The sequence below is a fragment of the Sciurus carolinensis genome, chromosome 3, assembly GCF_902686445.1.
Source record: "Sciurus carolinensis chromosome 3, mSciCar1.2, whole genome shotgun sequence".
NCBI classification, from domain to species: Eukaryota; Metazoa; Chordata; class Mammalia; order Rodentia; family Sciuridae; genus Sciurus; species Sciurus carolinensis.
In genome coordinates, this window is record NC_062215.1 from 57414597 (window position 1) to 57442532 (window position 27936).

The 27936-nt window shown below is 48.4% G+C and overlaps 1 protein-coding gene and 1 non-coding gene across 7 annotated transcripts in view; one reads left to right on the top strand and one right to left on the bottom strand.

Moving 5' to 3' along the window:
* The window catches only part of Trpv3 (transient receptor potential cation channel subfamily V member 3), a 70593-nt gene that overhangs the window by 3749 nt on the left and 38908 nt on the right, over window positions 1-27936 (top strand). For 4 of the 6 annotated variants that reach the window (XR_007107718.1, XM_047545021.1, XM_047545022.1 and 1 more), the window contains exons 3-16: window positions 6150-6254; window positions 6400-6486; window positions 7169-7323; window positions 8119-8295; window positions 9895-10035; window positions 12850-13130; window positions 15524-15700; window positions 16637-16795; window positions 17508-17609; window positions 18671-18744; window positions 21093-21258; window positions 24097-24163; window positions 25371-25645; window positions 26650-26762. Coding sequence is in view for 5 of the 6 variants with exons in the window: in XM_047545021.1 (XP_047400977.1) it covers window positions 6150-6254; window positions 6400-6486; window positions 7169-7323; window positions 8119-8295; window positions 9895-10035; window positions 12850-13130; window positions 15524-15700; window positions 16637-16795; window positions 17508-17609; window positions 18671-18744; window positions 21093-21258; window positions 24097-24163; window positions 25371-25645; window positions 26650-26762 (2079 nt within the window). In the remaining variant the exon portion in view is untranslated. Of the gene's footprint in view, window positions 1-6149; window positions 6255-6399; window positions 6487-7168; window positions 7324-8118; window positions 8296-9894; window positions 10036-12849; window positions 13131-15523; window positions 15701-16636; window positions 16796-17507; window positions 17610-18670; window positions 18745-21092; window positions 21259-24096; window positions 24164-25370; window positions 25646-26649; window positions 26763-27936 lie in introns of those variants that run through there. The other 2 variants (XM_047545024.1, XM_047545025.1) reach the window with 2 other exon arrangements.
* Window positions 11703-11775, bottom strand: Trnav-cac (transfer RNA valine (anticodon CAC)). The gene has a single exon. It is a non-coding gene; the product is annotated as a tRNA-Val (tRNA).

A 27936-nucleotide genomic window follows, 5' to 3' on the forward strand; every position in this document is an offset into this window, starting at 1 on the left:
TCCTCTCTTCCCTTCCCAGCCTCCTCTTGGGCCTAAGGCAAGCTTGGTGTTTTCCTTCTCAGTGTGTTTTTGTTGTTGTTGTTGTTGTTAAAGACATAATCATTGAGCTGTCCTCTGTATCAGGCCCAAGGTTAGGCCCTGGACAGGGAAACAGGTACACTGGGGGAAAGAATACCCACTTCTGCTCACAGACTAGAGGGAGGGGCACCAAGGAGAATGCAAGAAGTGCCTAGAGAGAGGAGAACCAGGCAGAGTGGGACCTGAAGAAGGGCAGGTCATTTTTCTCCTGTGGGCAGTCTTGGGGTACTTACTAGAGAGGTGATATATTAGACTGGATGTTGGTAGATGGTGAGGAAGGGACAGGACATGCCAGGCAGGGGGATGTGGGAGCAGATGCTCAGGGTAGGGACCAATGAGAAGTTTGGTACAGCTGAAGTGCTGAGAGAGTAGAAGAATTTTGGGGGCAATGAATCTCACTGGGGATGGGTCTTGGGGGTCAGTTAAGAAACTGAGACAATCCCAAGCGGGAGTGGAGCCATGTAGGGACTTCCTGTGCAAAGGTCTGGTGAGATTTGCATTTTGGAAAGATTACTCTGGGTGATCCATGTGGATGATGAATTGGAGAGGAGGCAGGGCCAGAGAGGTCATGGGGAGGTTGTTGGGAAGTCCCAGTGACAGGTGGCTAGGTCTTATCCTGGGTATCAGGGATGGAGAGGAAAGGACAGACATATCAGAGAGGTATTAGTGTCATGGAATCTGCTTTGGGTGGGAAGGGAGAAAGAACTGGAGTTACCTCCTTCTGCTGGGTTGACTTGGAGGGATGGTGGGACCATCCCTGACTTGGTTCTATCAGAGGAGAAGGAGCAAGGTCAGGCGAAATGGTCTAAGTTAAGGTGTGAAATGCTGGGTAAGAGGTGTCTGAGGATATCTACATAGAGATTTCATCCTGGAGCTCAGGAGAGGAAACTGGGTAGAGATGGAGATAAGTATCACAGGAGCAAGATGGGCAGCCTGGGTCTATATGTGCCTATCTAGGAAAGAGCAGAAATATCTTTGAGCTATGCTGGCAAGGACCACCCTCCCTTCTCAATTTCCCACGTGTTTTAGTCAGTTTTTTTTGCTGTTGTGACTAAAAGATCTGACCAGAACAATTTTAAAGGAGGAAAAGCTTATTTAAGGACTCACAGTTTCAGAGGTCTTAGTCCATAGAAGACCAACTCCATTCCTCAGGGCTTGAGGTGAGGCTGAACATCATAGTGGAAGAGTGGCAGAGGGAAGCAGCTCACATCATTAGGAAGCAGAGAGATTCTACTCGCCAGGTACAAATGTATACCCCAAACCACGCCCCAATTCCCACCTCCTCCAGCCACACCCTACCACTTCAGTTACCAATTCAGTTAATCCCTATCAGGGGATTAAATCACTAATTGAATTTAAGACTCTCATAACCCAGTCATTTCTTCTGTGAACCTTCTCGCATTGTCTCACACCTGAGCTTTTGGGGGATACCTCATATCCAAGCCACAACACCAGGGGAGGTTCAGATCTCGAGGAAGGATTGAGGACGGGCTTTTGGGAAAATCCCAGGGTCTCCCCACAGCGGGATCAGTCAGCTGCCTTTTCTTTTCTTCTTTTTGTTTTTTTAATTTTGGTTGTAGGTGGACACAATACCTTTATTTTATTTTTATGTGGTGCAGAGGATTGAACCCAGTGTCTCAAGTGTGCTAGGCGAGCGACTACCACTGAGCCACAACCCCAGCCCTCAGGCTGCCTTTTATGAGCTCCTTACTGTTCATGGACTGCTCTAGGCGCGGCTCTTACTGGTTGACTGCTTGGCCCAGTGGAGGATATGAGGTGTGACCTTTGTCTCCTACACTGGTGGCCCAGAGATTCTCTGAGGGCCCTTGTGGGAAGGTCTGGGCATCTCCTGCAGAACCAAGTGTAAGACTTGGGTTTGCAGACAGGAAAATAAAAGAATATATGCAAAGAAAGAGGGCATTGCTGAACATGAGGCAACTGTGTACTAGCGATAGAATTGAAGGAAATGGGAGGTCTACAGTAAGGAGAGGTGTTTTGGACCTGGGGGCTTTGCCTGAGTGTCATGCTATTCCCTGTGAGCAAGGTGGTGCCCAAGATCAGAGATGCAGGCTGTTGGGGGCTGTGGGAGAGCTAGGCATTGCTTCAGACAGCACAGGTGGCCAGACAAGCACCTTTCCAGTCCGGGACTTGTTCCCAGTCCTGGAGTTATTCCTTTGAAGGGATAGAAATGCAGGAGAAATGGTTTAGAATTGTCTGTACACCTGAGTTAACAACACCCAGGTGGTGCCCTCTGGCCCAAGCTGAATAAACAATGAGCATTGGCAGCAGGCAGGAGCCAGGATGTCCTGGGGCCAAGACCTGGCCCTGTGCCTACGATGGTGGGAGGGACGTGGGGTGCAGAAGCAAGTAGGGCAGCCATGTTGCAGGCCCTGACGCCTAGCAGCTGTGCTGTCCCAGGAGTTAGGTCCTTGCCCAACAGTTGGGTCCTCCCAAGCATGGCTCTTTTCACTCCCATCTTCACATCCTACCTCCAGCCACTGGGGACTTCCTTCCTCAGACTCAGCCCTCTTCCTCCTCCCCAGGACACTTTTCTCTGCCTTCTGGGCTTTTTCTGAACTAGCAGAGCATCCCATCCCTGTCCTCTGCTGCAAGGACCTTTCCTTCCCTTGAGCTCCAACAGCCCCAAGTTCCTCAGAGGCCGAAGCTGTCATTGGGATGATATGTTAGCCCTGGTTGGAATCTCTGAGGATGGTGTCCCTGCAAGGGTCATTTCCCTCTTCCTCACCCTCTAAATTTCCTACACTGAGCACATGAATAGTTTTTGAGTAAGTGGACGAGATCGTGAAGGATCAGGAAAGAAAAGGAGAGGAGAGAGCTGACAAGTCCAGCATAGCAACTCAGCACCAGCAAGGACACTGTAGGGTCAAGCCTTGACCCCTGCCCTGGGTCCTCATCCTGGGGTAGACAGATGCTCTCATGATCTGGCTTCCTGGACTGTCCTTGTGGAATTGTGGTTCCCATTCTTATGCCTGTCTGCTTGTGTGGGTGTGTCTGAAGATAGGGTTGAGCTGTGGCTGGCCAGACTTGAGGGCTCAGGGGACAGGGCAAAGAATCCTTCAAGAAAGAAAGCCAGGGGGCTGGGGATATAGCTCAGTTGGTAGAGTGCCTGCCTTGCAAGTACAAGGCCCTGAGTTCAATCCCCAGAACCCCAAGAAACCATGCCAGGTAGTGAGGCAGGGGCCATTATTAGCTTTCTCCTCAAGCTGGGAGAAGAGGTCCTGTGGCCTGGCTGAGCCCCAGAGAAGGGCAGGCACTCATTGCCACAAAACCACACCCTCAGCTGCTCACACCCTCAGCTGCTCCTCTGGGAGGAGGCCTTGAGCAGAGGGCAGGTGAGGAGAGGCCAAGGACCCCTTGTCAGTTTCTTATCCCAGACTGGAAAGGGGCTGGGACTTAGAAGAGGGAAGGGCTTTGGGCAACTGAGAGCAAAGTAGGAGTTGTGTGAAGAATTCAATCTCCTAACATTTATGGTTTAAGTTTGTGTTGGTCTGCCTGATTATTGGTCCTGTCCGCAGATCTCTCCATCTATTCTATTTATCCTACCTACATACCTGACTACTCATTATCTATCCATTGTTATCCATGCATCCATCCAATCATTCTTCCATCATGCCATTCATTATTCATCCATTCACTCATCTTTTCATCTCTCCAACCAACCATTCTTCCTTCTACTCATTTATTTTTCTCTCATATCTATTCTCCCACCCATGCAGCAAGGTCTTCTGTGAGACAGGACCACTGTTGAAGAATGAAGGATGATTCTGGGGATTCAGGATGATGCAACTGTAGTTCCTGACATTGAGGAACTTACAGATGAAGGATGATGTCTGGTTCAGAGCAAGCAAAGCCATGTCCTCAAGCATGGTGCCCTGTTCTCTCCCTGGGAGACTGGAACAGCAGATCTGGGAGGGAGGGGAGTTTGCCTACTTGCTCACCACTGTACCCCCATCTCTGGGGACAGTGTCCAGCACATCATAGGTCAATAAATATTTGTTAAGTAAATGCACCACTGAGTAACTCAGGTAGGGTGGAGTGGGGACCAGGAGAGAGATTGGACCAACTGTCTTAGAGGGAAAGTTGTGGTTGTGAGGTTGGAGCTCTGTATGGAGAAAATTTGGAAAACCCCAACCAGGATATTTTGAGGCTAAGCCTCCAGCAAATGGGTTTGTAGTCCTTGGATTAGGTTGCCATAGGGGAAGGAGCCAGCTTTGGGGTGGCAGTTCTGGGGTACTGCAAGGGTCCAAGGTGTGGCAAGCAAACTGTTTGGCCTCTCATGTTCCAGAGCTGCTTTGGCTCCAGAGTGTAGGCCTTAGGAATCATCTGGCCTCACCACTATCCATTCAGGTGAGGACACCTGGTTCAGGTGTCCACCTGGGACAAATAGGCGGCAGAGGCAAGGTGTTTCTAGAACCCAGGATTTGGGTTTCCAATCAAAGGTTTACTCCTTCCGTTTTTTTCTCTTTGGAAGAAGGATTTGATTTTGAAACAGATCAGAAGTTTCCTTTGGATGGGCAAGAGCCAAGAAGACGAGGGCCAGTATCTCAGCCAGCACTGTCCTCTGCCCTACTTATGCTCTTCCTCTGAATTAGCTCTGAGCCTCTAGGCTTGTCTCCAGGCCAGTCCTGGGCCCTTCCTGCCTGCTGCACCCTGGGTAGTAGCTGTATGGGGCAGCCTCCCTCTGTGACTAACTTCTGCAGCTGGTTCAGTTGGAAGCAGGCCCAGAGGGCTGAACTGAGAGTGGAGCAGTGTGGATTATGGTGTGAACTGGGAGCCTGGGTATCAGCAATTAGGTTCTCAGTCCAACTTGGTTTCTACCTTGGGTATGTGTGGGGTAACCATAATGAGCTGCTTTTCTGTACTGAGCCTCAGTTATCTCATCTGTAGACCGGGGCCATGATTCCTTCCCTGTTGCCTTTCCTTCTGAACTTGACCAAGTGGGACTGCACTTTGGGAGCTTTTCTGGGGTCTTGTGAGGAAGGGAGGGAACCTGCAAGAAGGTAGCAGGAAGCAAAAGTTCTTGGGAGCCTTGTGTGCCTGGAGAGAGGTCTGGCAGTAGGAGGCCACTGTCCTGGGCACAACAGATTTACTGCAGCAGCTGCAGGGTTGGGTGTTGCTGCAATCGAAGTCGCCTTCCGCCTGATCCTTGCCTCACCAGAAGGCTCATCTCTGAGTGTGGAATTGAGGTCTCCATGCTCACACACATCTGCCTTTGTGGGTGTATCTGAAGATGGGCCTGAGCTGGGCTGTGGCAGGCCCAGAGCTGCCCTGGGGCTGAGTCTTGACTCTCTTATGGCAGTGTCTGTCCTTCTCTGGGGTCAGCCAGGCCACAGGGCCACTTCTTCAGTCTAAGAGAAAGCTGCCCCTGGTCCTGCCTCTCCCCTCACTGCCGGGGCTTTCCTTCTTGATGACAGTGTCTCAGCCCTGCCCCCTGAGCCCTCAATTCTCCCCTGCTCTAGGTCAGCCTTCTTATCCTGTTTTCTGTTGTGACAAACAACACTTGTGCTGAACTAAGGGGTCTGAGTTGGGGGTGGGGAGGAGATAGTGTGACTCTGGCCCTTTTCTCCTCCATCAAGAGCCAGGAAGGCCTGCATGGATCTTAGAGTCCAGGGCCCTCCCCTGCAGGGCTCTCACTTCAGACCTGAGTTCTGAGGATAGCTGGATGGCCATGGGGTTGCCCTGTTCTCATCTTTGAAGAGTCCTCTGCACCTGCAGATCCCCCAGGTGTTGGGCCACCCCCAGTAGAGACTCTGGAGTTTATCCACCCAGCATTTCTAGCAAAAGGAGTCACTCAGACCGAGTCTCAAATCCAGGTTCTGCCATAGTGCTACCTGTGATTGTGGGTGAGTTGCGTTACCCCACAGCCTCCCAGGGGCTCATCTGTGAACCATGATAGTACCTGTCCCTAAGGACTGCTGTGAGTGCTGGATGGGGTTAGGCTGTACAGAGTTGGCTGAAGTGTGGTGGGACCTGCCCTAGCAGGGGTGCAGGATGTACAGGTGGACAGGCGCTGCCCCAGCTCTAATGGTCTTGCTTGGGTGTCCCCTCAGTGCACACTTCTTCCTGGAGATAGAAGGGTTTGAGCCCAACCCAACTGTTGCCAAGACCTCTCCCCCCATCTTCTCCAAGCCCATGGATTCCAACATCAGGCAGTGGTGAGTTCTGGCCCCTTGCCCAGCCCTGAGCTCCACTGGGTGGCCAGCAACATGCCCTGGGTCATGCAGCCTGGCCTGGCTGTGGGGTGCTTCCATTGTCCATTTCTAAACTTGTCCTCTCTCTTCCCTCTTGTCATACTTCCAGTGTCTCTGGCAACTGTGATGATATGGACTCCCCCCAGTCTCCACAGGATGATGTGACAGAGACTCCATCCAATCCCAACAGTCCAAGGTAGATCTGGCCCTTCTCCATCTCCCACTGTGCCTATCAAGGGGACGGGGTTGGGATAAAAGTCTGGAGGCCTGGGCCATTGTTGTGGCTTGTAGGTCATTTAGTGGGGAAAGTGGAATATCAAATTTTATAAATTGTAAAATAATACCCAGTCATTATAAAATAGTATACAGAGGATCAATAACTAGCACAAGACCACTCATATAAATTTAAAATACATGCATACAAAACAGTAGTATGCATTTTGCAAGAACACATGCAAACAAGAAGAGATATCAATGCATCACCAGGACTGTCCATTTGGAGTGTGAGGACAGGGATGAATAGATTGGAAAAGTTCAAACAACGCAAAATATGAAAGTGAAAATTTCCTTCTCTTAGTTCCATATTTTGAGGTAATTTGCTGTGAACAGTTAGGTACATATCCTTCCTGATTATTCCTAATTGTATCCAGACACATATTTGATAAATGTGATCACATGTGGATTGGAAGGGGAGCTTCATGGGACAACATGGAGTCCAGAGGCTCAAAGCACAAACACAGGGATCGCAGGCATTGCAACAGGCCTGTGAGGTGTTGGGGCTGGTGCAGGGCCCTAGAGGTCCAGCAACTCTGCTGGGGCAGGGGAGATGTCTCAGGAGGTGCATGCACGGTGAGTTGGAAACATTATTCTGGCCTCAGTGCAAACCTGGCCAAGGAAGAGCAGAGGCGTAAGAAGAAGCGGCTGAAGAAGCGTATCTTTACAGCAGTGTCTGAGGGCTGCGTGGAGGAGCTGGTGGAGCTGCTGGTGGAGCTGCAGGAACTTTGCAAGAGGCGCCGTGGCATGGATGTGTCTGGTCAGTGCCTAGTCCTGGCAGAAGGTGCAGGTTTAGGGATGCGACTTGGTACTTGATTCCTGCCCCATCTCCTGGAGGACTGGATTGTGAGGAGCCTGGAATGCTGGAATATCAAACTTGAACTCAACTCTGAGGGCAATGGGGAGTTATGGAAGGGTCTAGGCCAGTGAGGGTCATGGTCTGGTTATTGCATGTTGTTGTGCAAACAGTGTTGGGACCCTGAAGCACGGCTGGGAGCAGGGAATAGTTCCAAAGAATTCTTCAGAAATGGCATTGGCAGAACTTGAGGACGTGGGGAGTGAGGAAGAGGGTTCAGGGTGGTGCCATTTGGACTTGGGTAGCTTGGTGGATGGTAGGGTCCTTGCTGTCTAGGGGACCAAGAGAAGAGCAAGTTGAGAGGAGGAGATAAGATCTATTTGTAGGCTATGGGGAGGGGGAAGATTGGAGATGGAGATTTCAGGGTGTCAGCACAGAGGTGGATGCAGGGAAGCCAGGCAGTGGGTGAGATTGTCTCCCACTAGGGACAAGGTGCAGAGGTCTAGAGCAAAGGACTCTCTTTGGCCATGGAGAATGGAGAAGGAGAAGACAGCAAAGGAGTCTGGAGCTGGAGAAGGGACAACTGGAAAAGAAGGAGGAGCACTGGGGAGTTCAGGGTCAGGGAGGTCAGGCGGGGGAGAGGGTGTGCAGCAGGATCTTGAGGTGAGAGGCTGTAGCTCCCACACCCTTTTCTGGGTTGGGAGGTCAAGGGCAGCTGGCCCCTCCTGCCCACACCTCTATCTGTGACCCTACCTGCAGACTTCCTCATGCACAAACTGACGGCCTTGGACACGGGGAAGACCTGCCTGATGAAGGCCTTGCTAAACATCAACCCCAACACCAAGGAGATCATTCGGATCCTGCTCGCCTTCGCTGAGGAGAATGACATCCTGGACAGGTTCATCAACGCTGAGTATACTGAGGAGGCCTATGAAGGTATCCTGGCTGCCAGAGGCTGCACAGAGATGGTTTCCCAGGTTGGGGTACAGGGCCACAGGACCATTGCTGTAATGCCACACAGAGGCACTGCTGCCACCAAGAAGCCCTGAGCACATAGCATGGTGTTGGGTATGAGGCACTTCTCTTGCCCTTCCTTCTTTCTACAAATAATTGTGAGCACTGACTATGCACTAGGCATTGTTTTTGGCATCTGGGTGAACAAGACAGATTAAGGTGTTCACTGCTCTCAATAAGGTCATTTTAGACCTTACGTAATGGAAAGAAAGATAATGTGACATAAAGGGACTGGGGATAGGCTACTTTAGCATAGATGGAGAGAGGGGCTCTTGACTGCATGATGAGAAGGATCCTGAGCAGGACCAGGGCTAGATCCCCACAGTGGGAATGAGCGAGGCACATGGCAATAGACAGGAGACCCTAGATGAGACAGGAGAACCCATAGGGGCCCACAAAAGAAACTGTGTGTCATCATGATTGTTATTAACTGTCCCATTTGGGTCTTGGTACTGTTGTTGCCTTTGTAGGTAGTCCATGGATACAAATTTGGGATAGTAATATTTCTCTACCCAGGAAAGTCATTGTTAATAATCAACAAGATATGTGCTCATTTGAGTTTTTGGATGTAAGCTCAAATACAGTAAATGGCCTGTTAAGGTTAGATGCTGTGGCAAAAATAATTGGTTCCTGAATGGCCATCTTGCTGACATGCCAGTGGGTACTAAACATCTCAGTTTTTTCCAGGGAGGAGTCTAGCTCAGGCCCTTCACTGTTCTCTTGGGGAGAGAGCCATTTTATTACTTAAACTCTGCAGATTTTTGAAAGGGTTTTTGTACTATGTAAGAAAACACCAAGGATGTGACAAACAAGAAGCTATGGAGGAGGGGAGAGGAAAACCAGGGAAGATTGCTGCTACTGAGTGTTGAACTGCACATTGAACTCCCTGGTTGTCAAAGCAGAAGAGAAACTGAGTAAGCCATACAGTGTTCTTGGCCTGGCACTAAGGAGCTGATACTAGTCCTGTAGGCAGCAAAGTTCAGACCAGGGCATCCAGTTTGACTGTCCTGCTTCTTTTCCCTGTTCAGTATGTTCCCTCCTCAGGGACTTAGAGATTTCACTCTGCTGGCAGCAGATTCCCATGAGGGTAGGGATGGAGTCTGTTGTCTGCTGTTGATTTCTTGGTGCTCTCAAGGTCTCATATGGAAGATACTTAATATATATTTTTTTGTTTGAGTGGACAAATTAAAGCTTTTAGTATTTCTATGAAGGCCTTGCTGTTGTGGTCACAAATCCTTACCCCTCTCCTTTTTCTGCCTCCCCTTATCTCTTCCTTCTTTCATGAATTTGTCTCCTGCTGGTGGGCTTCTTTTTCAGCAGAGTGAAGGGAGCAATTTATTCCTGCCATCCCAGAAACCAGCCTTGCCGCCACCATTCTCCCCTTGACAGTGTCTCTGAGGCCCTCCCTTCAGTATTTTTAGGCAGTCCCCGCCACGCGGGGCTGGGCGAGTTCCAGGGTCAGTTAGGTAAGTCACCAGGGTCCCAGCGCTGAGCGCCCCCGCCCTCCCCGCCTGTCCGCAGGGCAGACGGCGCTGAACATCGCCATTGAGCGGCGCCAGGGAGACATCACTGCGGTGCTCATCGCGGCGGGCGCCGACGTCAACGCCCATGCCAAGGGGGTCTTCTTCAACCCCAAGTACCAGCACGAAGGCTTCTACTTCGGTGGGTACCGCCCTCGCCCAGCGTGGGCTGGCGGGCGGGCGGCTTTCGAGGAAAAGGGGGCGGGCCAGAGGGGAAGGGGGAGGGGGAGGGAGGTGCACGAGTGGGGTGGGGGGAGGAGGGGGGGATGGGCATCACGCTGCTCTGGCTTAGCCTGGGTGGCCCCTGCCGAAAGAGGCGCTGACAGGCTGGAGACCCTTCTGCCAGGTAGTGGGTCCAAGGCTGCGGAGGACAGAGCCTGAATGGAAGGCTGCTGAGTTAGATCCATGTGAGCAGGATCCCTAGGTTAGACCAGAAAAGAGGGGGTTGGAGAGGCGGGGCGGAGCCCAAAGCCTGCAAACTTCCGCGTCGCTTGGCGTTAGAGGGAATGTAGGCTTCCACCTGAGCAACCCTCTGTGGGGAACAGAGACTTGGGGAAGGGGGATGGAAAAGAGCCCGGTCTTACAGGAGAGGTTGGTTCTGAGAGGGGAAGTGACTTGCCCCAGTCTAGTAAGGCCTTGATGTAGGTAGTGTCCCGGTTTCCAACTCTAGTCTCTGTTCCCTGTGCCAGTCAAAAGTGAGAGAAACCAGTCACAACTGCCTGTAAACCCAGCAACTCTTGAGGCTGAGGCAGGAGGATCGCAAGTTCAAAGCCAGCCTCAACAATTTAGTGAGACTGTCTCAAAATAAAAAATAAAAAGGACTGGGGATGTGGCTCAGTGTCCCTGGGGTTCAACCCCTGGTAACAAGAAAAAAAAAATCAAGAGGAGGAAGATCTCTGACAAGTTGGGGAGTCCAACAGCCATTGGGGTTAGATGTGTCAACCTAAATAATTTTTTAAAAAATCACATTCTCCAAAGAATACTGACATTTATTTGGGGATAATAGAGCTTCATAATAAAAATATACATGTCATAAAGTAAACTTGAAGAGATTGAGCAGGTTATAGGGGTACACCTCTGTAATTCAGCTATGTGGGAGGCTGAGGCAGGAGGATTCCAAAATTGACCCCATCCTGGGCAATTTAGCAAGACCCTGTCTCAGAGTAAAAGAATAAAAAGGGCTGGGAATGTAGCTCAATGGTAGTGTACTTGGTTTCCATCACCAGTTCTGTTTGCTGTCTCACACACACACAAAGAAGTTGAGGCAAGGGGAAGTTTTTAATGAGAATTATGTCAGATATTTTGAAGCAAATAATCCTTGGCCACAGTGGTTAACATAAGGGTGGTATCAGTTCAAGGTTGAATAGTTTCTGGGCAGATGTCCTTGTACTGGTACTTTTTGTATAAGGTTGTGACAACCCCTATTCAACTAGTGATTCTAGCAGTCTTAACTATCAGGCAATCGAGTGTGAAAGAGTCCTTCCTTTTCTTTCTTTTTTTTTTTTTTTTTGGTTAGGTTTGACACAAGTGACTCCATTTTGATTCTGACAACATTCAACATTTCTTTCACAGATGCTCTGGTGGAAAAAAAAAAACAGTTGAACTGTATAGTTCACATCTGGTGACCTCATCCACTTAAGTGCACAGTTGTGTTATTTCCACAAATGCTTAGAGTTGCGAACCACCACCATGATCAGGACAGGCCACCAGCAGCTCCATCAGCATTTCTTTGAGCAATTTTACTGGAAATTGCCAGCCCCAGCCTGACAACCACTCTTCTCTTTTCTCATCTGGGTTGGCTTTTTTTTTTGGCAGTGCTGGGGATTGAACCCAGGACCTTGTGCTTGTGAGGCAAGCACTCTACCAACTGAACTACATCCCCAGCCCCTGAGTGGCTTTTTTAATGAGCAGGACTAGATGGGTCTGTGAGTCCTTGGGGACGGGGTCTTGTCCAGTCAATATTGTGTGCCCATTGCCCAGCACAGGGCCTGGTTGCAGTTGGTGTTGGGAAGCCTTTGTTAGGTGTGAAGAGAGGGACAAGAGGAAGACTGGGAGGAGGAGAGGCCTTGGCATCCAATCCTGGTGCTGTCCCAGACTTGCTGTTGGACCACTTGGGAGTCACTAGCATTCTCTTTTCTTAACAAACCATTATTGAGCACATGCTGTCTATGTCAGGCACTGTTTTAGGTGCTTGAAATGTATCAGTGAACAAAACAAAGATCCCTGGGATCTTCATGGAGTCAACTTATATTCTAGGTATGGAGAAAGCCCATCAATAATAAACATTATAAATATGAATGTTATGCAATATGTTAGAAAATGGTAAGTGCTACTTTAAAAAAATACAAAGTAAAGCAGAGGAAGAGGAACCAGGAGTTCTAATTGTGGTGAGAGGCAGGTGGGTTTTGATTTTAAATAGGATAATGTTAGGGTGATATTTGAATAAGAACTTGAAAAAGGTAAGAGTGTGAGCAATACCGATATCTACATGCAGAGGTAACAGCCTGTGCAAAAGTCCTGAGGTAGGAAAATGCTCAGTGTGTTAGAGGGAGAGGAAGAAGGCCATTGTGACTGGAGAGGAGTGAAGGATAGAGGAGAAGGGGCCAGAAGATGTAGGGCTTTGTGGGCTGTTATTGGAACTGGAACTTTCATTTTGGGAAGGTGGGAAAGTGGGATTTACATGTTAATGGTGGCAGCAGGTGGAGTGGGATTGATCTGGCTGCTCTGCTGAGCACAAGTGTTGGAGGGCCAGCAAGGAAGCAGGCTAGAAGGCTGTTAGAGGGCTGTTGCATCAATAGAACTTCAGACTTCTGTTAAGTGGGAGATGGAGAGATCATCAGGGAACCTCAGGGGTCAAAGCCGCTGGTATGGTCAGACTATGGACCCCAGTCCTGGGGCCTGGGAACACCGCTTCTGACCTATGAGCCAGCTGAGTCTCGGTGCCCCCCTGCCCCAGGTGAGACACCCCTGGCCCTGGCAGCATGCACCAACCAGCCCGAGATTGTGCAGCTGCTGATGGAGAACGAGCAGACAGACATCGCCTCCCAGGACTCACGGGGAAACAACATCCTACATGCACTGGTGACGGTAGCTGAGGACTTCAAGACACAGAATGACTTTGTTAAGCGCATGTACGACATGATCCTGCTGAGGAGCGGCAACTGGGAGCTGGAGACCACACGCAACAATGATGGTCTCACACCGCTGCAGCTGGCCGCCAAGATGGGCAAGGCCGAGGTGGGCCGTGGGGCCAGGGTGGCAGGAGGTCGGGGAGGCACAGGTGCCACTCTGCCAGTGCTGGTGCCCACGTAAGGATCCCACAGATCACAGCCTCAGCCCTGGGAAGGTCCCAGCCTTAGATCCAGAGTACGACTGGCCTGGGACAGGTTAGTCTGAGTGACCACACAGCCAGTGACATCTGGGCACCCCCTCTGGATTTCACTGCCACACTCTGTTGTTCTCCCCCTTGTCCTGGGACTTCCTTGCTGGGGCCAGATTAAGGGAGTCCGAGGCCGAGATGACACAGCGTCTCACATGCCTTGTGCCTGAGCGTTCCTGCATGATGATGTACCCAAGCATAAGTTAAGTGTCTGACCCCCAGGGCTTTAGGCCTCTCATGAGGACTGGTCTTCCAGAATGGCTTCTGTGGGCCCAGAACTGGTGAGCTGCTGCTTCCCAATTATGGAGAGACCCCAGCCTGTTGTTTGGGGTGCAACTCTGAGCCATGTTAGGAACATAACAAAGAGCGTGGCTACATGGGACTTTTTCTGTCTTGTGTGGTGTGGCCCAGGAACTCATGTGTGATCTGGAACCTTGGGGAAGACTCTGACTGGAGCCATGGTATGGTCTGAGATCAAGGTCAGGACTCAGATCCAGAAGTCAAAACCTGCTCCTCAGTTTTTGAACCGGGGAGGGGATGGTGGCTCCTAGGAGGCTGCAGGGTGGGTGGTGGCTTTGAGCAATCACAGCTGTGCACAACCCTCCCTAGTCAGCTGCCCTGAGGGCTTGGGGGAATGTTCCAGTGGTCAGGGCTGGGGACCACAAGAGACCTTTTTGTTCTCCTGTTGGGGGAGGAGGAGATGGGAATGGCTTCATCAGAGGAGAAGTTGTGTGCCTGCCTCCTGCTTCTCTGACCCACCCACCCCCTTCGTTGGTCGCAGCCTGTGGGAGACTTTGGGAGTCAGATGATGGTTGCAGATTTAGCTTCATCCCAGGGTCTCATGTCTGCATGCCACTGTGGCAGGTGCTCTTCCTGCCAGTCCAGCTCAGGGAGGAGGCTTCCTGTCAAAGCCAGTCTCAGGGAGGCACCTGAACCCCTCCTGGATGCTGCCCAGGGAAGCCACTCTTAGGGAGTACAGGGTACAGTGATGCTTATGAAGTGGACCCTACCCTTGGGGATTTTATAGGCTGGGGTGTGTGGTGAGGAAACCCAGTCCTAAGAGTCTCTGCCTGGGCTGTGGAGATCAGTTACCATGAGAAATGCAAGGGAATGCGACTGGGTTGTGCAAGATCCATGCTGTGACACCTCCCGCTCCAACAGGTACCTTCTAGTATGACCTGGGCTTATGACCCAGGAAGCCCTGGTCCCCAACCTTGAGTAACCCAGGGCTCAGCCTTCAGGAAGTAGTGAGCTGGAGAGTGGTGGCCCTCCATTCAGCCCTACCTAATAGTCTCCTGGTCTACCCTCCCACACTGAAATCTATTTCAGTAGTTGGTGGTTGTTTGGGAGTTTTCACAATTCCCCCAGAGACTCTAACATGCAGCAGAGTTTGAGGATCACTGACCCCACAGGCCTCTCCATAAGGCTGGCATCTTGTGTCACTCTTATCTGGCCAGAGTGGTGAGCCTGTTTGACTGAGGGTGGAATGAGAAACTGGACATCAACTTCTAGTTTCTTCTTGAGTCCAGGCCAATTGGAAATTGTTACCAAAAATGATTGAGATGGCTGATGATATAGCCTATCTCATAGGGTGCTTGCCTAGCATGTGGAAGGACTCGGGTTCGAATCCCCAGCACCATGGGGTGGAAAATAAATCCAAAAAGAAAAAAACAGACAAAAATGATTGAGATGGTGCACGCCTGTAATCCCAGCAGTTCTGAAGGCTGAGGCAGAAGGATCATGAGTTTAAAGCCAGCCTCACCAACTCAGTGAGGCCCTGTCTCAAATAAAACATAAAAAGGACTGAGGATATTAAGGGCCCCTGGATTCAATCCCTAGTTAAAAAAACCCCCATAAAACCAAAAGTCAAAACAACAACAACTAAAGAAAATCCAAAAACCTTAAACAACAACAACAAAAAACCCAAACAGACAAACAAAAGTAGTTCCTGGGTTCTTCACTGAACTGGAGCCCCAGCTGGTGCAAGGATTAGGAACTGATTATGCAGCTTTGTGTAGTCTGTGAAGGGCCTTCATATCTGGTCCCCAGTGAGATGGGCAGAACCAGAAACTTCACACCCATCCAACACACACAGTAGGGGCCCAGGGGTCATGGTGTCGTGTGCAGATGCAGAACTCAAACCATCTTGGTTGAAGCATCTTTTGGGGTCTGCCTTGCCTCTGGCTGACCCAGCTCTGTTGGGCCCAAGGCCCATTCTGTGACTGACAGTTGTTCCCCTTCCTGTCTCCAGATCCTCAAGTACATCCTTAGTCGCGAAATCAAGGAGAAGCCACTCCGGAGCCTGTCAAGGAAGTTTACTGACTGGGCATATGGCCCCGTGTCATCCTCACTCTATGACCTCACCAACGTGGACACCACAACAGACAATTCTGTACTGGAAATAATCGTTTACAACACCAACATTGATGTGCGTCTCCTAGGTGGTTGGGAAGGGCAGGGAGCTGGGGTAGGACCTGAATCTGTCACTGGGAAGACCCAGACCACTAGCTCTACGGTGCCTGAGTCCCCAGTACTTTCTCTCAGCATCACAATTAGACATAGAAGCAGGGGTTGGGGACTGGGGAGACCCTGGGCTCAACCGTTCCTGGTCAGCCTCGAATTGTAGACCCTAATGGGGTCTGGTCAGAGTGGTGAGCCTGTTTGGGAGTGGAATGAATTCTGGGTTCCAGGATTCTGGGCAGTTTGGGGGGGGTAGTGTAGTCTATATGGCCTGGTTTGATCATTTCTCCTCCCAAACCTGGTTCTGCATGAGGTTGAGCGAGTGCAAGACTTCCTGGAGGAGGTTGGAGCAGGGAGATCCATGAAATTGGAGGTGAAGAGAGACAATCATCTCTAAGAGGTTTTTAGCTCCTGGGAGAAGTGAGGCAGCAGGCTGGGGCACTATCCTTCATATTTTACCAACAGTCTTGCTTCCCAGAGCCTGCATTGTCTAGGGTGTCCCTGGACACTTATGGCAGCCTGGTTGGAAGGGCAGGGATTACTATCATTTTGTAGGTGAGGAGATTGAGGTACAGAGAGGATCAGGGGCTGTCCCAAGGTCACACAGTGAAGGTGGGGAATTGAGAGTGGAACTCCTTTTTAGCCCTCTCTCCCTGCTGGGCATCAGATCCTCCTGCTGGAAGCCACACACTCCTATAGCATTTAACTGATGCCTGTGTACTTTGGGAAGGAGCCCAGGTGCCAGAAATTACCTTTTCAACATTTTCAGTCAAACCAGTCCATTGGCTATAATGACTGGCCCCTCCAGCCAGCGTCCCCACTGACTTAGAGCTCCTGATGAGCCCTTTGAAAGAGGTCCTTCCCTGTCTCCTCATCTCCATGGTGACTGGTGTTTTCTCCCCAGAATCGGCATGAGATGCTGACCCTGGAGCCTCTGCACACACTGTTGCACATGAAGTGGAAGAAATTTGCCAAGTACATGTTCTTCCTGTCCTTCTGCTTTTATTTCTTCTACAACATCACCCTGACTCTTGTCTCTTACTACCGTCCCCGGGAGGAGGAGGTATGTGGGACCCTAGGGATGGATGGGGAGGTCAGACACAAAGAACCTTGGATTTATCCCTGGGCAGATGGGGAAACTGAGGCCCATAGAAGCTTAGAGATTTGTGTGGGGTCCTTTAATTGTCACCTTCAATTAAAGGGTGATAAAAAATTTCTAGGAAACCGAATATGTCTTCAGGACTTAGTAGGGCTAAACTCTAGGTGCTTCACCCCAGGGGAACTCATGTTGGGGAGAGTTGGGGAATCAGGAGCCCCTGGCCTTGTCCAGGCTTTCTATCTGAATCTAGAATGCATTTCTGCTTGAGAACCACAGTAGGTGGGAGGCAGATGTGTTCACTTGGCCAAACTTTCCTACCACTCTGGGTCTTGCCTTCCCACCCAACACCAGAGCACAGCCTGGTTCATTGATGGTGTTAAGAGGCCCTGCTTAGTGTCTGGTGATGGATGGGTTCTGGGAAGGATGAATGCCATGGGGCATGTGGAGGAGATGCATAGATTGGCTTGTACTCCTCACTGTGGAGTGCTGGTTCCCACCAAGGGTGGGGAAGGCAGGGAAAGGGGCCTTCCATTTCCTCTATTGCTCTCTACAGAGATGGGGTTCCAGGCTGGCCTGTGGTTCAGCTTGAGGGCCTGGCATGTGTGTGTGTCATGGCCTCTGGAGCTGGTGCTGCCCTCCCTCCTCACTTTCCCCTTCCCCCCCTCTTCCCCGACAGGCCCTTCCACACCCCTTGGCACTGACACACAAGATGGGGTGGTTGCAGCTGTTGGGGAGGATGTTTGTGCTCATCTGGGCCACATGCATCTCTGTGAAAGAGGTGAGTGACCTTCTACGCCTTTCCAGACTGCTCTGTGAGGCAGGCAGTGTGAGACTAGGCCTGCTGCCATCCCTCCCTGCTCTTCCATTACTGATGGACTTGTGGGAGGAATTTCCCTCCCAAGTCTTAGATTCCTGAGCTACAACATGAGGATAAGTGAATAAGGCAGTTGTAGCCTACCCACTTCATTCCCTTAGTCCACCTGTCCAACTTTCCACCCTTTATCTCTTTCTAGACACTCAGTGAGCATCTGCCTCTCCCAGTCCTCACCCATGCATCCATAACCCACCTGCTCTCATCCACCCAGCCACTCATACATACTTCTAAGTACCCATGCTACCTTACCACCATCCTTCAATCCTTTATCCAACCATCCTCCTATCTGTTTTTCCATGCATGCATCTATCCATCCATCCATCCACGCATCCATCCATGCATCCATCCATCCATCCATTCATTTAAACAGTGGATCAACAGGTATATTCTGAGCACCTTCTACTTGTGAGGACTTGGGTGGTAAGGATGGAGTTTGCCCTCTTTGGGTTCACAGTTTGGTAGGAGATAGATCATGGGCACAAACATCTAGATTTTGAGGTAGACTTGGAAAAGTGCCCTAAGTTGGGGACTGACTGGTGCTCAGAAGAAGGGACTTTCATCTAGGGGTGGGGGAGGGAGGGAAGCTTGAAGACATGATAGCACTTAGAGTGGTAGGGTAGGGTGGGACACAAGGACATCAGGGACAAGATCATTAGAGGGTAGGTGTGGGGAACTGCTCAGAAGCTGGAAAGCCAGGCGGTATTTAGAGAATGTCATGATTGTGTGGCTTTGCAGGTCCTGGGGTGAGGATGGGGTCAGGAGTTAGAGAGGTAAGATCACAAGGAAAATCCTCCTTCACTGTGGGGTCGCCTACACCCTCTAGACACAGGACTTCTTCTGTGTCCCCTGAGTTGTGACTGGGCCTTGGCACACTCACCTCTCATGGAATCTCAGTCCTGGGGGTGAACTCCCTCCTCCAGTGAGCAGCATGCAGAGGACAAGATTTTCTTTTCTTTTGTCTCTAGGGTATCGCGATCTTCCTGCTCAGACCCTCAGATCTGCAGTCCATTCTGTCAGATGCCTGGTTTCACTTTGTCTTGTAAGTAGGTCTCGCCTCCTGGTCACACCTCCAAGGCAGGGTCAAGTCCTCAGTAGGGGTTGCTATGTCCCTCTGGAGTAGCCACTCCACCATCTCACCACACCCAGGCATTCTGCCATAGTTACATGCCAGGGGTCTTCTCTCTTGTGTCTAGTAAGAAGGGCACATGGATGAGTCACACAACTGTGGAGGGGATTAGAGACCCTTAGGACAGCACCTATCATCTGGTGAGAATGATGGCTGACTGTACCTACTCTGTCACAGAGCCTCAGGTGGCAGGCAGTATAGAGAAAGCATGAAAAGGCATAGCAGTTCTGTTGCCTTTTTCATAATGTGATATTCCAGGACAGCCCCTCCTTGTTACATGGGACTTCAAAGTTGCCACCTGGGACCTTAGCAGATAGAAATGGAAGGCACCTGAGAGATCACTGAGTCTCAATTATAGATCCCTTGAAGCTCCCAGAGCAAGGTAGTGAGCCACCTGCAGTCACATGGCACTTCAGTGACACTTTAGTAGAAGTCCCAGCCCATTAGTCATTTTACTCCCAGCTAATGCAGAGTTGGTGACCACAGGGCCCCATCCAGAAAGCCCAGCTCAGCAGCCTCTCTGAATGAGGTCATGTGCAGCTAACATCAAAGGCTCATGTGACCTCTGTCACTAAATGAACAGAGGCTGATTCAGCTTTACTGCCATGGTAATGGGATAGAATCTGCAGCTTGGAATGAAGAATGCTGGGCTTCACAGAATGGAATCTCTCTTCTTAGGTTTTAAGAACTGGGTCTATGGGACCTTGAATCTGGGCCTAATGCTTCCAGATTTCTAGGTGTTTTATTAAATATGCACCTGCTTTCCAGAGACATGAACTCTCTTCATCCCTGTGGGCAAATGGTGGTACCCAAATACTACAGTAAATGGATAGGCCAGGTGCAATACTGTCCCATGTGCAATTCACATACACATCTTTCATCTTTGAGGAAGCATGATGATTCCAGAGAAAAATGTATTTATACAACTACTGGTTTCAGTACATTGTCCTGTTCTGCTTCTTCATTGTTTTGGTAGCATAGGTGGAGACATTCTTCCTCATTTCATTTTCGAATGCAGTTGATCAATCAGACATTTCTTCTCCATTGTGCAAGAAAGACAAGCTAGCTGTGTCCTAATTTTGGTTAGACATTTTATAATTATGGAAACTGTCAGATGTTATAAGTAAGAGAGTGTTTTTAATCCAATGTTGGGAAAGTATATGCCCTGTTTATAAAAGCATTTCATATGTGTGGTATATATTGTACCTTAAAAATATAATTGTGCCAAAGTACACATACAATAAAAGCATCTTGCTTGAAATTGTGAAGTACATTTATCAGGTTGTGCAACCAATCTTGCCAAACTGAAACTCTGTAACTAGTAAACAATAATTCTCCTTTTTCCCCAACACTCCGGCCACTACCTTTCTTTTTTCCATCTTTGTGAATTTGATTACTCTGGGTACTTCATGTAAGTGTGATCACATAGGATTTCTTTTTGTGACTGACTTATTTTGCTTAGCATATATTGTTCTTTTTTTTTTTTTTTTTTAAAGAGAAGAGTAGGGTTTAAGGGCCTTTTATCTTGTATTATGATTGTTTTTTAAGTATAAGTGTTGGCAGCATTTTTCACTTTATTTAAAAATGTAATTGTTTGCTGTATCCTTGGTGTACTCCAGTGGTTCCCAAATCTATGTGGGAAACATAAATCGTGGTGTTTTAAAGACTATACACCCTCCTGGGCTGCATGCCAGAATGCCCAGCTGCACATGATGTCATTCAGGGAGGTTGCTGAGCTGGGCTTTCTGACTGGAGCCCTGTGGTCACCAAGTTTGCATTAGCTGGGAATTAAAAAAGAAAAAAAAAAAACATGTATTTTGGTACCAGGGAGTGAACCCAGGGTCACTCAACCACTGAGCCACATCCCCAACCCTTTTTTTGTATTTTATTTAGAGATAGGATCTCACTGAGTTGCTTAGGACCTCACTAAGTTGCTGAGGCTGGCTTTGAACTCAAGATCCTCCTGCCTCAGCCTCCTGAGCTGCTGGGATTACAGGCATGTAACACCATGCCCGGCTGTATTTTTTTTTTTTTTTAAGTCCCTGACAGTAACAACCAGCCCACAATTGGCCCTGACTTGCCTCTGGTGATGTCCTCTACAAGGCTGGAGTTTAGATGTATGGATCTGAAGTAGCCTTTACCTTGTCAGATCCAGCCTCCTGGGTGACCGTTCAGGGGAGTAAAGGTTTGGGGGATCTGAATGTCTCTGTCCTGATGCTGAGTAGTGAGTAAGGCCCTTGTCTCCTGTGTCTCCTGAACAGTTTTATCCAAGCTGTGCTTGTGATACTGTCTGTCTTCTTGTACTTGTTTGCCTACAAAGAGTACCTCGCCTGCCTCGTGCTGGCCATGGCCCTGGGCTGGGCGAACATGCTCTACTACACGCGCGGCTTCCAGTCCATGGGCATGTACAGCGTCATGATCCAGAAGGTATGCAGGGAGCTGTGCAGGTGGGAGGGCCTGTAGGGTGTGCTTTTTTTAGAAGGGAAAACTGAGGTCTGGAGAGAAAAAGGGCTTAACAAGTGGCAGTCAGTCCATGGCTCCTTCTCCTGAAGGTCAGTCTTCCTTGGCTTTTGGTCAGTCTTTAAGTGTCCATATCTTAAAATGCCCAGGTTTGTTGGACATTGAGGAATGTTCTCATCCTTGGGCAGTGGTGTGCTGGAAAATATGTAACAATTGCTCTATGTGTGTCTATCTGTGTGTATATATACCAGCGCATGTATCTAAATACATACATTTATTATGTGCAATATACTTCATTATAAATTGCACATAGCTAATTGAATAATTAGAATAATTTGTTTTTTATTGAATTCTTTCATCTGTTCCCAGCCCGCAATTGACAAAAGCATGTTGTTCTGGTTTAATGTTTTACTTTATAAGGAGTTAGGATTAAAGTGAAGCAAGGAAGACTTAAATTGAAACTTCACTTGTTTGTTCACAGCGTGGGCAACTTCTTTGCTGAATTGGAGAATTGTTTGCAAATACTATTTATTTGTGCGCTTTTTATAATGAAACCACTGTAGAGATTTTAAAGTTGAAGCTACTTTCACAACTTTATCACTGATTTTAAATCTACACGTAGACATCAACAAAACAGTGAGTTGATCTCTGATTTGTAGTGTTTACCATGGCCGATTTCCTGCTACTGAGACTATGTTGCCAAATACAGACTTAGGAAAGTAGGTGCAGCTACACATCCTTATGTAGTGTTTCCACCATAGGGCTACAACAGATGTAAAAAAAACCTCAAAAGCATAGATATTTGTAAAATGTAGTAAAAACAATTACAGAGCGATCAATTTTGAATATTTATTATCTTTAACTTTAAATTTGATTTAATGATAAGGTGATATCATATTTTGCAATAAAGTTGATTTCTTTTTCCTCTTCTTTATTGAGATACAATCGACAAATAAAATTAAAATTTAAGGTGTAAATGTGAGGATTGGATAGTGTGATGTCACCAGAACAGGGGTCCTGAGAAAGTTCCCCAACAAGGAGGTGAACTCAAAGGTCCTTGATGTTATTGTAGAAAGGCAAGTGAGGCACTGATGGAATTTACTGAGACAAAGAAGGAAGTAGCCCTTCTGAGAGACAGGGTGAGGGTGGGCATTGGAGGGAAGCACACTGACCACGTCTTAGGCATATTTATACATGTAAAATCTGTAGTGCAGAGACTTTATTTAAAAGGGCATTTTTAGTTCTTTGTGTTGGTGACTTGACGTGTTACCTGCCAGGGGTCATCTTCTTTTCTTTGTTTGTGAGGGAAAATCCCTAATAATTTCCCCATCCTGGGTTTTATTGATCTGCTTTGGTTCTTCGGTATTGACTTACTTCGTTTAGCATATTATTCTCTAGTTCTATTCATTTATGGGCAAATGCTGTAATTTCATTATTCTTTCAGGCTGAGTGATATTCCATTGTGTATATATACCACAGTTTCTTTATCCATTCATCTGTTGAAGGGCATCTAGGTTGGTTCCATAGTTTAGCTTTTGTGAATTGAGCTGCTATAAACATTGATATGGCTGTGTCACTATAGTATGCTGATTTTAAGTCCTTTGGAAATAAACCTAGGAGAAGGGTGACAGGGTCAAGTGGTGGTTCCATTGCAAATTTTCTAAGGAATCTCTATACTGTTTTCCATAGTGATTGCACCAATATGCAGTCCCATCAGCAATGAATGAGTGTACCTCTCTCCCCACATCCTGCCAACACTTATTGTTAATTGTATTCTTGATGACTCTCATTCTGACTGGAGTGAGATGGAATCTAAGGGTAGTTTTGATTTGCATTTCTATAATTGCTAGAAATGTTGAACATTTTTTCATATATTTGTTGATCAATTGTATTTCTTCATCTGTGAAGTGTCTATTCGATTCCTTTGCCCATTTATTGATTGGGTTATTTGATTTTTTTGGTGTTGTTTCTTGAGTTCTTTATATATCCTGGAGATTAATGCTCTGAGGTGCATGTGGTAAAATTTTTTCCTCATTCTGTAGGCTTTCTCTTCATGTTCAATAACACGATTCCTTTGCTGTAAATCATGGGGACTCTTGGTTTGTCCCACATATCTCCTTTCTACCTATCCTTATGTCTTCTACCTCAGGATGATTACCAATTTCAAGTTAGTTAACACATCCATTACCTTATGTACTTACTGTGTGTGTGTATGTGTGTGTGTGTGCACGTGTGTGTGTATGTGTGTGTGTGTGCATGTGTGTGTATGATGTGTTATGAAAATTTAAAATCTACTCTTGGCACATTTCAAATATACAAATTGGTACTGTTAACTAGTCTGAGGTTGTACACTAGATCCTCAGAATTTAATCATCTTATAATGGAAAGTTTGAACAGTTCTTAAAAATGATTATGTTTAACAAACAGCTCACAAAATTCATGAAAATTCAACATTCAGCTCTTGGGAGCTGGTATGAGCTGGCTCCAGCTTGCCACTGCCTCCAGGAAGGCTGAGGACTCCAGGAACGAGGCCCTATGGGGAGAGGTAGAGGATGAACCAGGGACTGAGTTCAGGAGGTGGAGGAGGAGAGAACAGGGGCAGATGTAGGACCAGAAGGCTTCCTGGAGGAGGCAGGAGGCAGAGCTGAGCCTGGAGCACCAGGAGGGTTCTGCTGGGGGAAGGGAGAATGGCCTGAGTGAAGGCAGGCTTAGGGCAGAGGGCTGGGAAGGAAGGGAAGCAGCAAGGAGATCAGCCGACAGTGAATATGTGCTCACACCTTACACATGAATCATGTTTCTTTATAGGTCATTTTGCATGATGTCCTGAAGTTCTTGTTTGTATATATCGTGTTCTTACTTGGATTTGGAGTAGGTAATTGATTCATAAATAATAGTATCATTTGTAAAGCATATTATATAGATGTCAAAATGACAAAGCACACAGCGGCTCCAGCAACCATGACCTCAGTTCCTGATGAATGGGACCCCTGCCATACTTAATGCTTTCCAAGCTGCATCTGTTACTCCTGTCCACAACACAATCAAGTGGGAGTCATACCTCCATCCTCTCAGCCTCAAGTAACCAAGGCTTGGAGACTCAGCCCGTCACTTTTACATATCCACACTGAGGCATCTGCCTCTCACTTCCAAATCCTTTGTCTCTGTTGGCTCTCACAACCCAAGATTGGCTTGGCAAGTGTCTTCAGCTCCATTTTACAGATGGGGAAACTAGAGTTCACAGAAATTTGATTGATGATCAAGGCGTTGAGGTGACTTCCTTTGAACCTCCACATCTCATTATACTCAGTGTGCTTCAGATACTCTGTGAGAACCTCTGGTCTGCAGGGGACCAGGAATGGGGAGCCTTCTCTTAAAATCTGTTTACAACAGAGGCAACAGCACAACCCAGTTTTATTTTTAACCTCTGCACAGAGAGGTGTGGTTTCCCCTCCCCACATCCATCCCAGGACAGTCTTCCCGCCCCTTTCTCTAGGAATCACTGGCATTTAAAATTAGGCAGCCGTTTTCTATTGGCCTGCTTCCTTTTCTGGGTAAAAACTTGCTTCTTTATTTACTCCTTCACCTGCTCATTTAGTCACCTAAGGCATTCACTCACACCTTAGTTGGCCCATTCACTTATCCAGCTAGGAGCCACTCCTGTGGTGTGTCACAGAGAAAAGAAGAATGAGCCCAAGTCTTGCTTGTAGGTTGCTCACAACTGATCATTAGGAGACGACTCAGGATCTTATCAACTTGGGGGAGGTGGCTGAGGCTCAGAAAGTCAGGAGCTCTAAGACTAATTGGGGAGCCAGGAACATTTAGGTTGTAACTGGCAATCTGTCAGGCTGGCAGTGAGCAAGGGCTGAACAGTGGGTGGAGGAGGGAGAGACCAGCTTGGCTCTGTTAGGTGGGAAGGGCTTCCTGCAGGAGCTCAGGGTGGAGAAACCAACTTGATGAGGCCTCCAGGGGTCCAGAGGGAAGGAGGCAGAGGTCTGCAGTGTGGGTGGGTGTGTCCGTGTGTGCAAATGTTGGGTAATGAACCAGAGAGGCAGAAGCAAGTACCTTCTATGTCCTCCTAGCCCTGGCCTCACTGATTGAGAAGTGTTCCGAGGACAACAAGGACTGCAGCTCCTACGGCAGCTTCAGCGATGCGGTGCTGGAGCTCTTCAAGCTCACCATAGGCCTGGGTGACCTGAACATCCAGCAGAACTCCACCTACCCCATCCTCTTCCTGTTCCTGCTAATCACCTATGTCATTCTCACCTTCGTCCTCCTCCTCAACATGCTCATCGCCCTGATGGGAGAGACGGTGGAGAATGTCTCCAAGGAGAGTGAGAGGATCTGGCGCCTACAGGTGATCTGGGCAGAGACTCGGTGTGGAGAGCTCCACAGGGACTTGGTTCAGAACATGGACATTAATAACCATCAGCACGGCTGGGTCTGGGACAGGGCCTGAGAATCTGCATAAGGCAGGTCTGAGGAAGACTTAGTCCAGGTTCTTTGAATATAGGAATGTGGCATGTATGAGAGAAACTCAGCCTTTTGGGGATGCTCCACCAGTCAAGAGTGTGTTTTGTGGATGTTGAAATGTGACCTTAGATTGCATTAAGAGAAGTATAGGCTATAGGACAAGGAGGTGACAGTTTCACTGTGCTCCCTCCTGGCCTTAACACTCTTCACTTGTTGAGGACACCAACCCATAGGATGGATCCAGGGATGTTGACTAGGTTTGAGAGAGGAGTGGAGACTGTGCTTCACAAGAAATGGTTGTTGAAACTAGGGTTGAAGAGGGAGAGAGCTCTTTCAGAAAACTGCCAAGCTACCTTGAAAGAGGCCAGAAGGCAGAAACAAGGTATATGGGGGTGGTGGTGGGAAACTACAGGGAGATAATCTTTGATTTGGCATAGAAGATTTCTAATCATTAAGACTTTCTTAATTGGATTGTTGATAATGTTCAGGAGAGATTGGAGAAATCATGACCAGGAGACCTGCAGAGGGGATTCCAAACCTGGGCAGAGGTGTGGGACTATATGACATCTGAACTTTCCCCCACATGGGATTCCAGGATCCTAGCATTCCAGTTAGGAGGCTCCTGGACTTCCAGAGACATCATACTTAAAACAGCTCAAAAGTCTTTCCCTAACTTTCTTGAATTCTGTAGGTTAGCTCAGGATCTATGTATTAAGTCTCCAGAGAGGCTCTGGGAAGCTGTCTGATGGTGTGTGCGTGTATGTGTGCATGTGTGTGTGTGTGTGAGAGAGAGAGAGAGAGAGAGAGAGAGAGAGAGAGAGTGTGTGCAAGCATGTCCTTATGAAGCTGTGCTCTGAGCAATAAGCTGAGGCTTGTTTATGTCCCCAGAGAGCCAGGACAATCTTGGAATTTGAGAAAATGTTACCAGAATGGCTGAGAAGCCGATTCCGGATGGGAGAGCTGTGTAAAGTGGCAGAGGAAGACTTCCGGCTGTGTCTGCGGTAAGGGAGGGGGAAGGGCCCTTAGGTGGACAGAGGGATGAGTCAGCAGAAGAGTGTGGTGGAAAAGCACAGTGGACACTCACTTGCCATGACTCACCCATGTCTGATGGCTCCTCAGAAGGTGGGATTTGCTCTTATGTGGGTGCAGGCCTGGGATGAGGTGCCTGAGCTTCAGAAGGGAGAAGGTAGGAAACTGATGCTGGTGAGGGGTCCCCCTCTGCTCTTTTGAAGGTGCCTCTGTGGCCTTCCCTATCTGGCTTTGAGATTTGCCCACCTGATAGCCTTTTTCCTTCTGTCTACCCTGTGTGGGTTCATGTGACACCAGAGGACCTGGCAGATTTATCATTGCAAAGCAGAAAGTAAGCTACTTTCTGAAGCTCTCAAGATACTTTGCATAGATCTCAAGCTTTCTGATTTTTAAAAACAGACTTCTCACATCCCATGACCACCTTTTTGGATAAATGCACCTCTTTGTACCCACCATTGACTTCCTGACCCTATGGATGGTCTTTTTTGAGTGTAACTGTACTTACTTCTCTTGACTACAGTTCCAACCCCCTGGAACCATCATTTATAGTTTATACTTTAATGAAAATGTCTGATTTGGACACTCTTATTACTGGGGAAGAGTTCAACTGGGGTCTAGATTCTTGGTGTCATGGCAGAGAATTGAGCAAGATACACAGGAGAAGTAGCCATGGTGAAGATTTATCAAAAGTTAAAGTACATGATTAAATTGGTGCCAGCTGAATGGGAGAGAATGGCTTAAGGCCCATGTCAGAGAATTGAGTCTTATATGTCCTCCCTTCTGAACTGATTGGAGGACCTGCCCCATTTATTCTTATTGGTCATTTTATTTCCACCTATTTAGAACACAGAACTTGTGGTGGGAGTTGCTATTGTGATAAGCCCTCCAGTGGAGGGAGTTGCCGTGGTAAAGGGACTTAATCCTAAATAGGAACATGATGATTCATCTCCCTGTCTTGTACTTCAGCAGGAATTTTTCTTGTGCCCTGCTTCTGCCATCCTGGCATCCCTACACTACTACCTCACCTCAAGGCCAGGGAATATGGGACTGGGGGTGGGTTTCAAACCCTCATGATGTTGGTGTGCCTGGATGGGGCAGGGGTGTGCCAGATCTCTGGGATGCACAGAGGGGAGCGGCATAGAAACT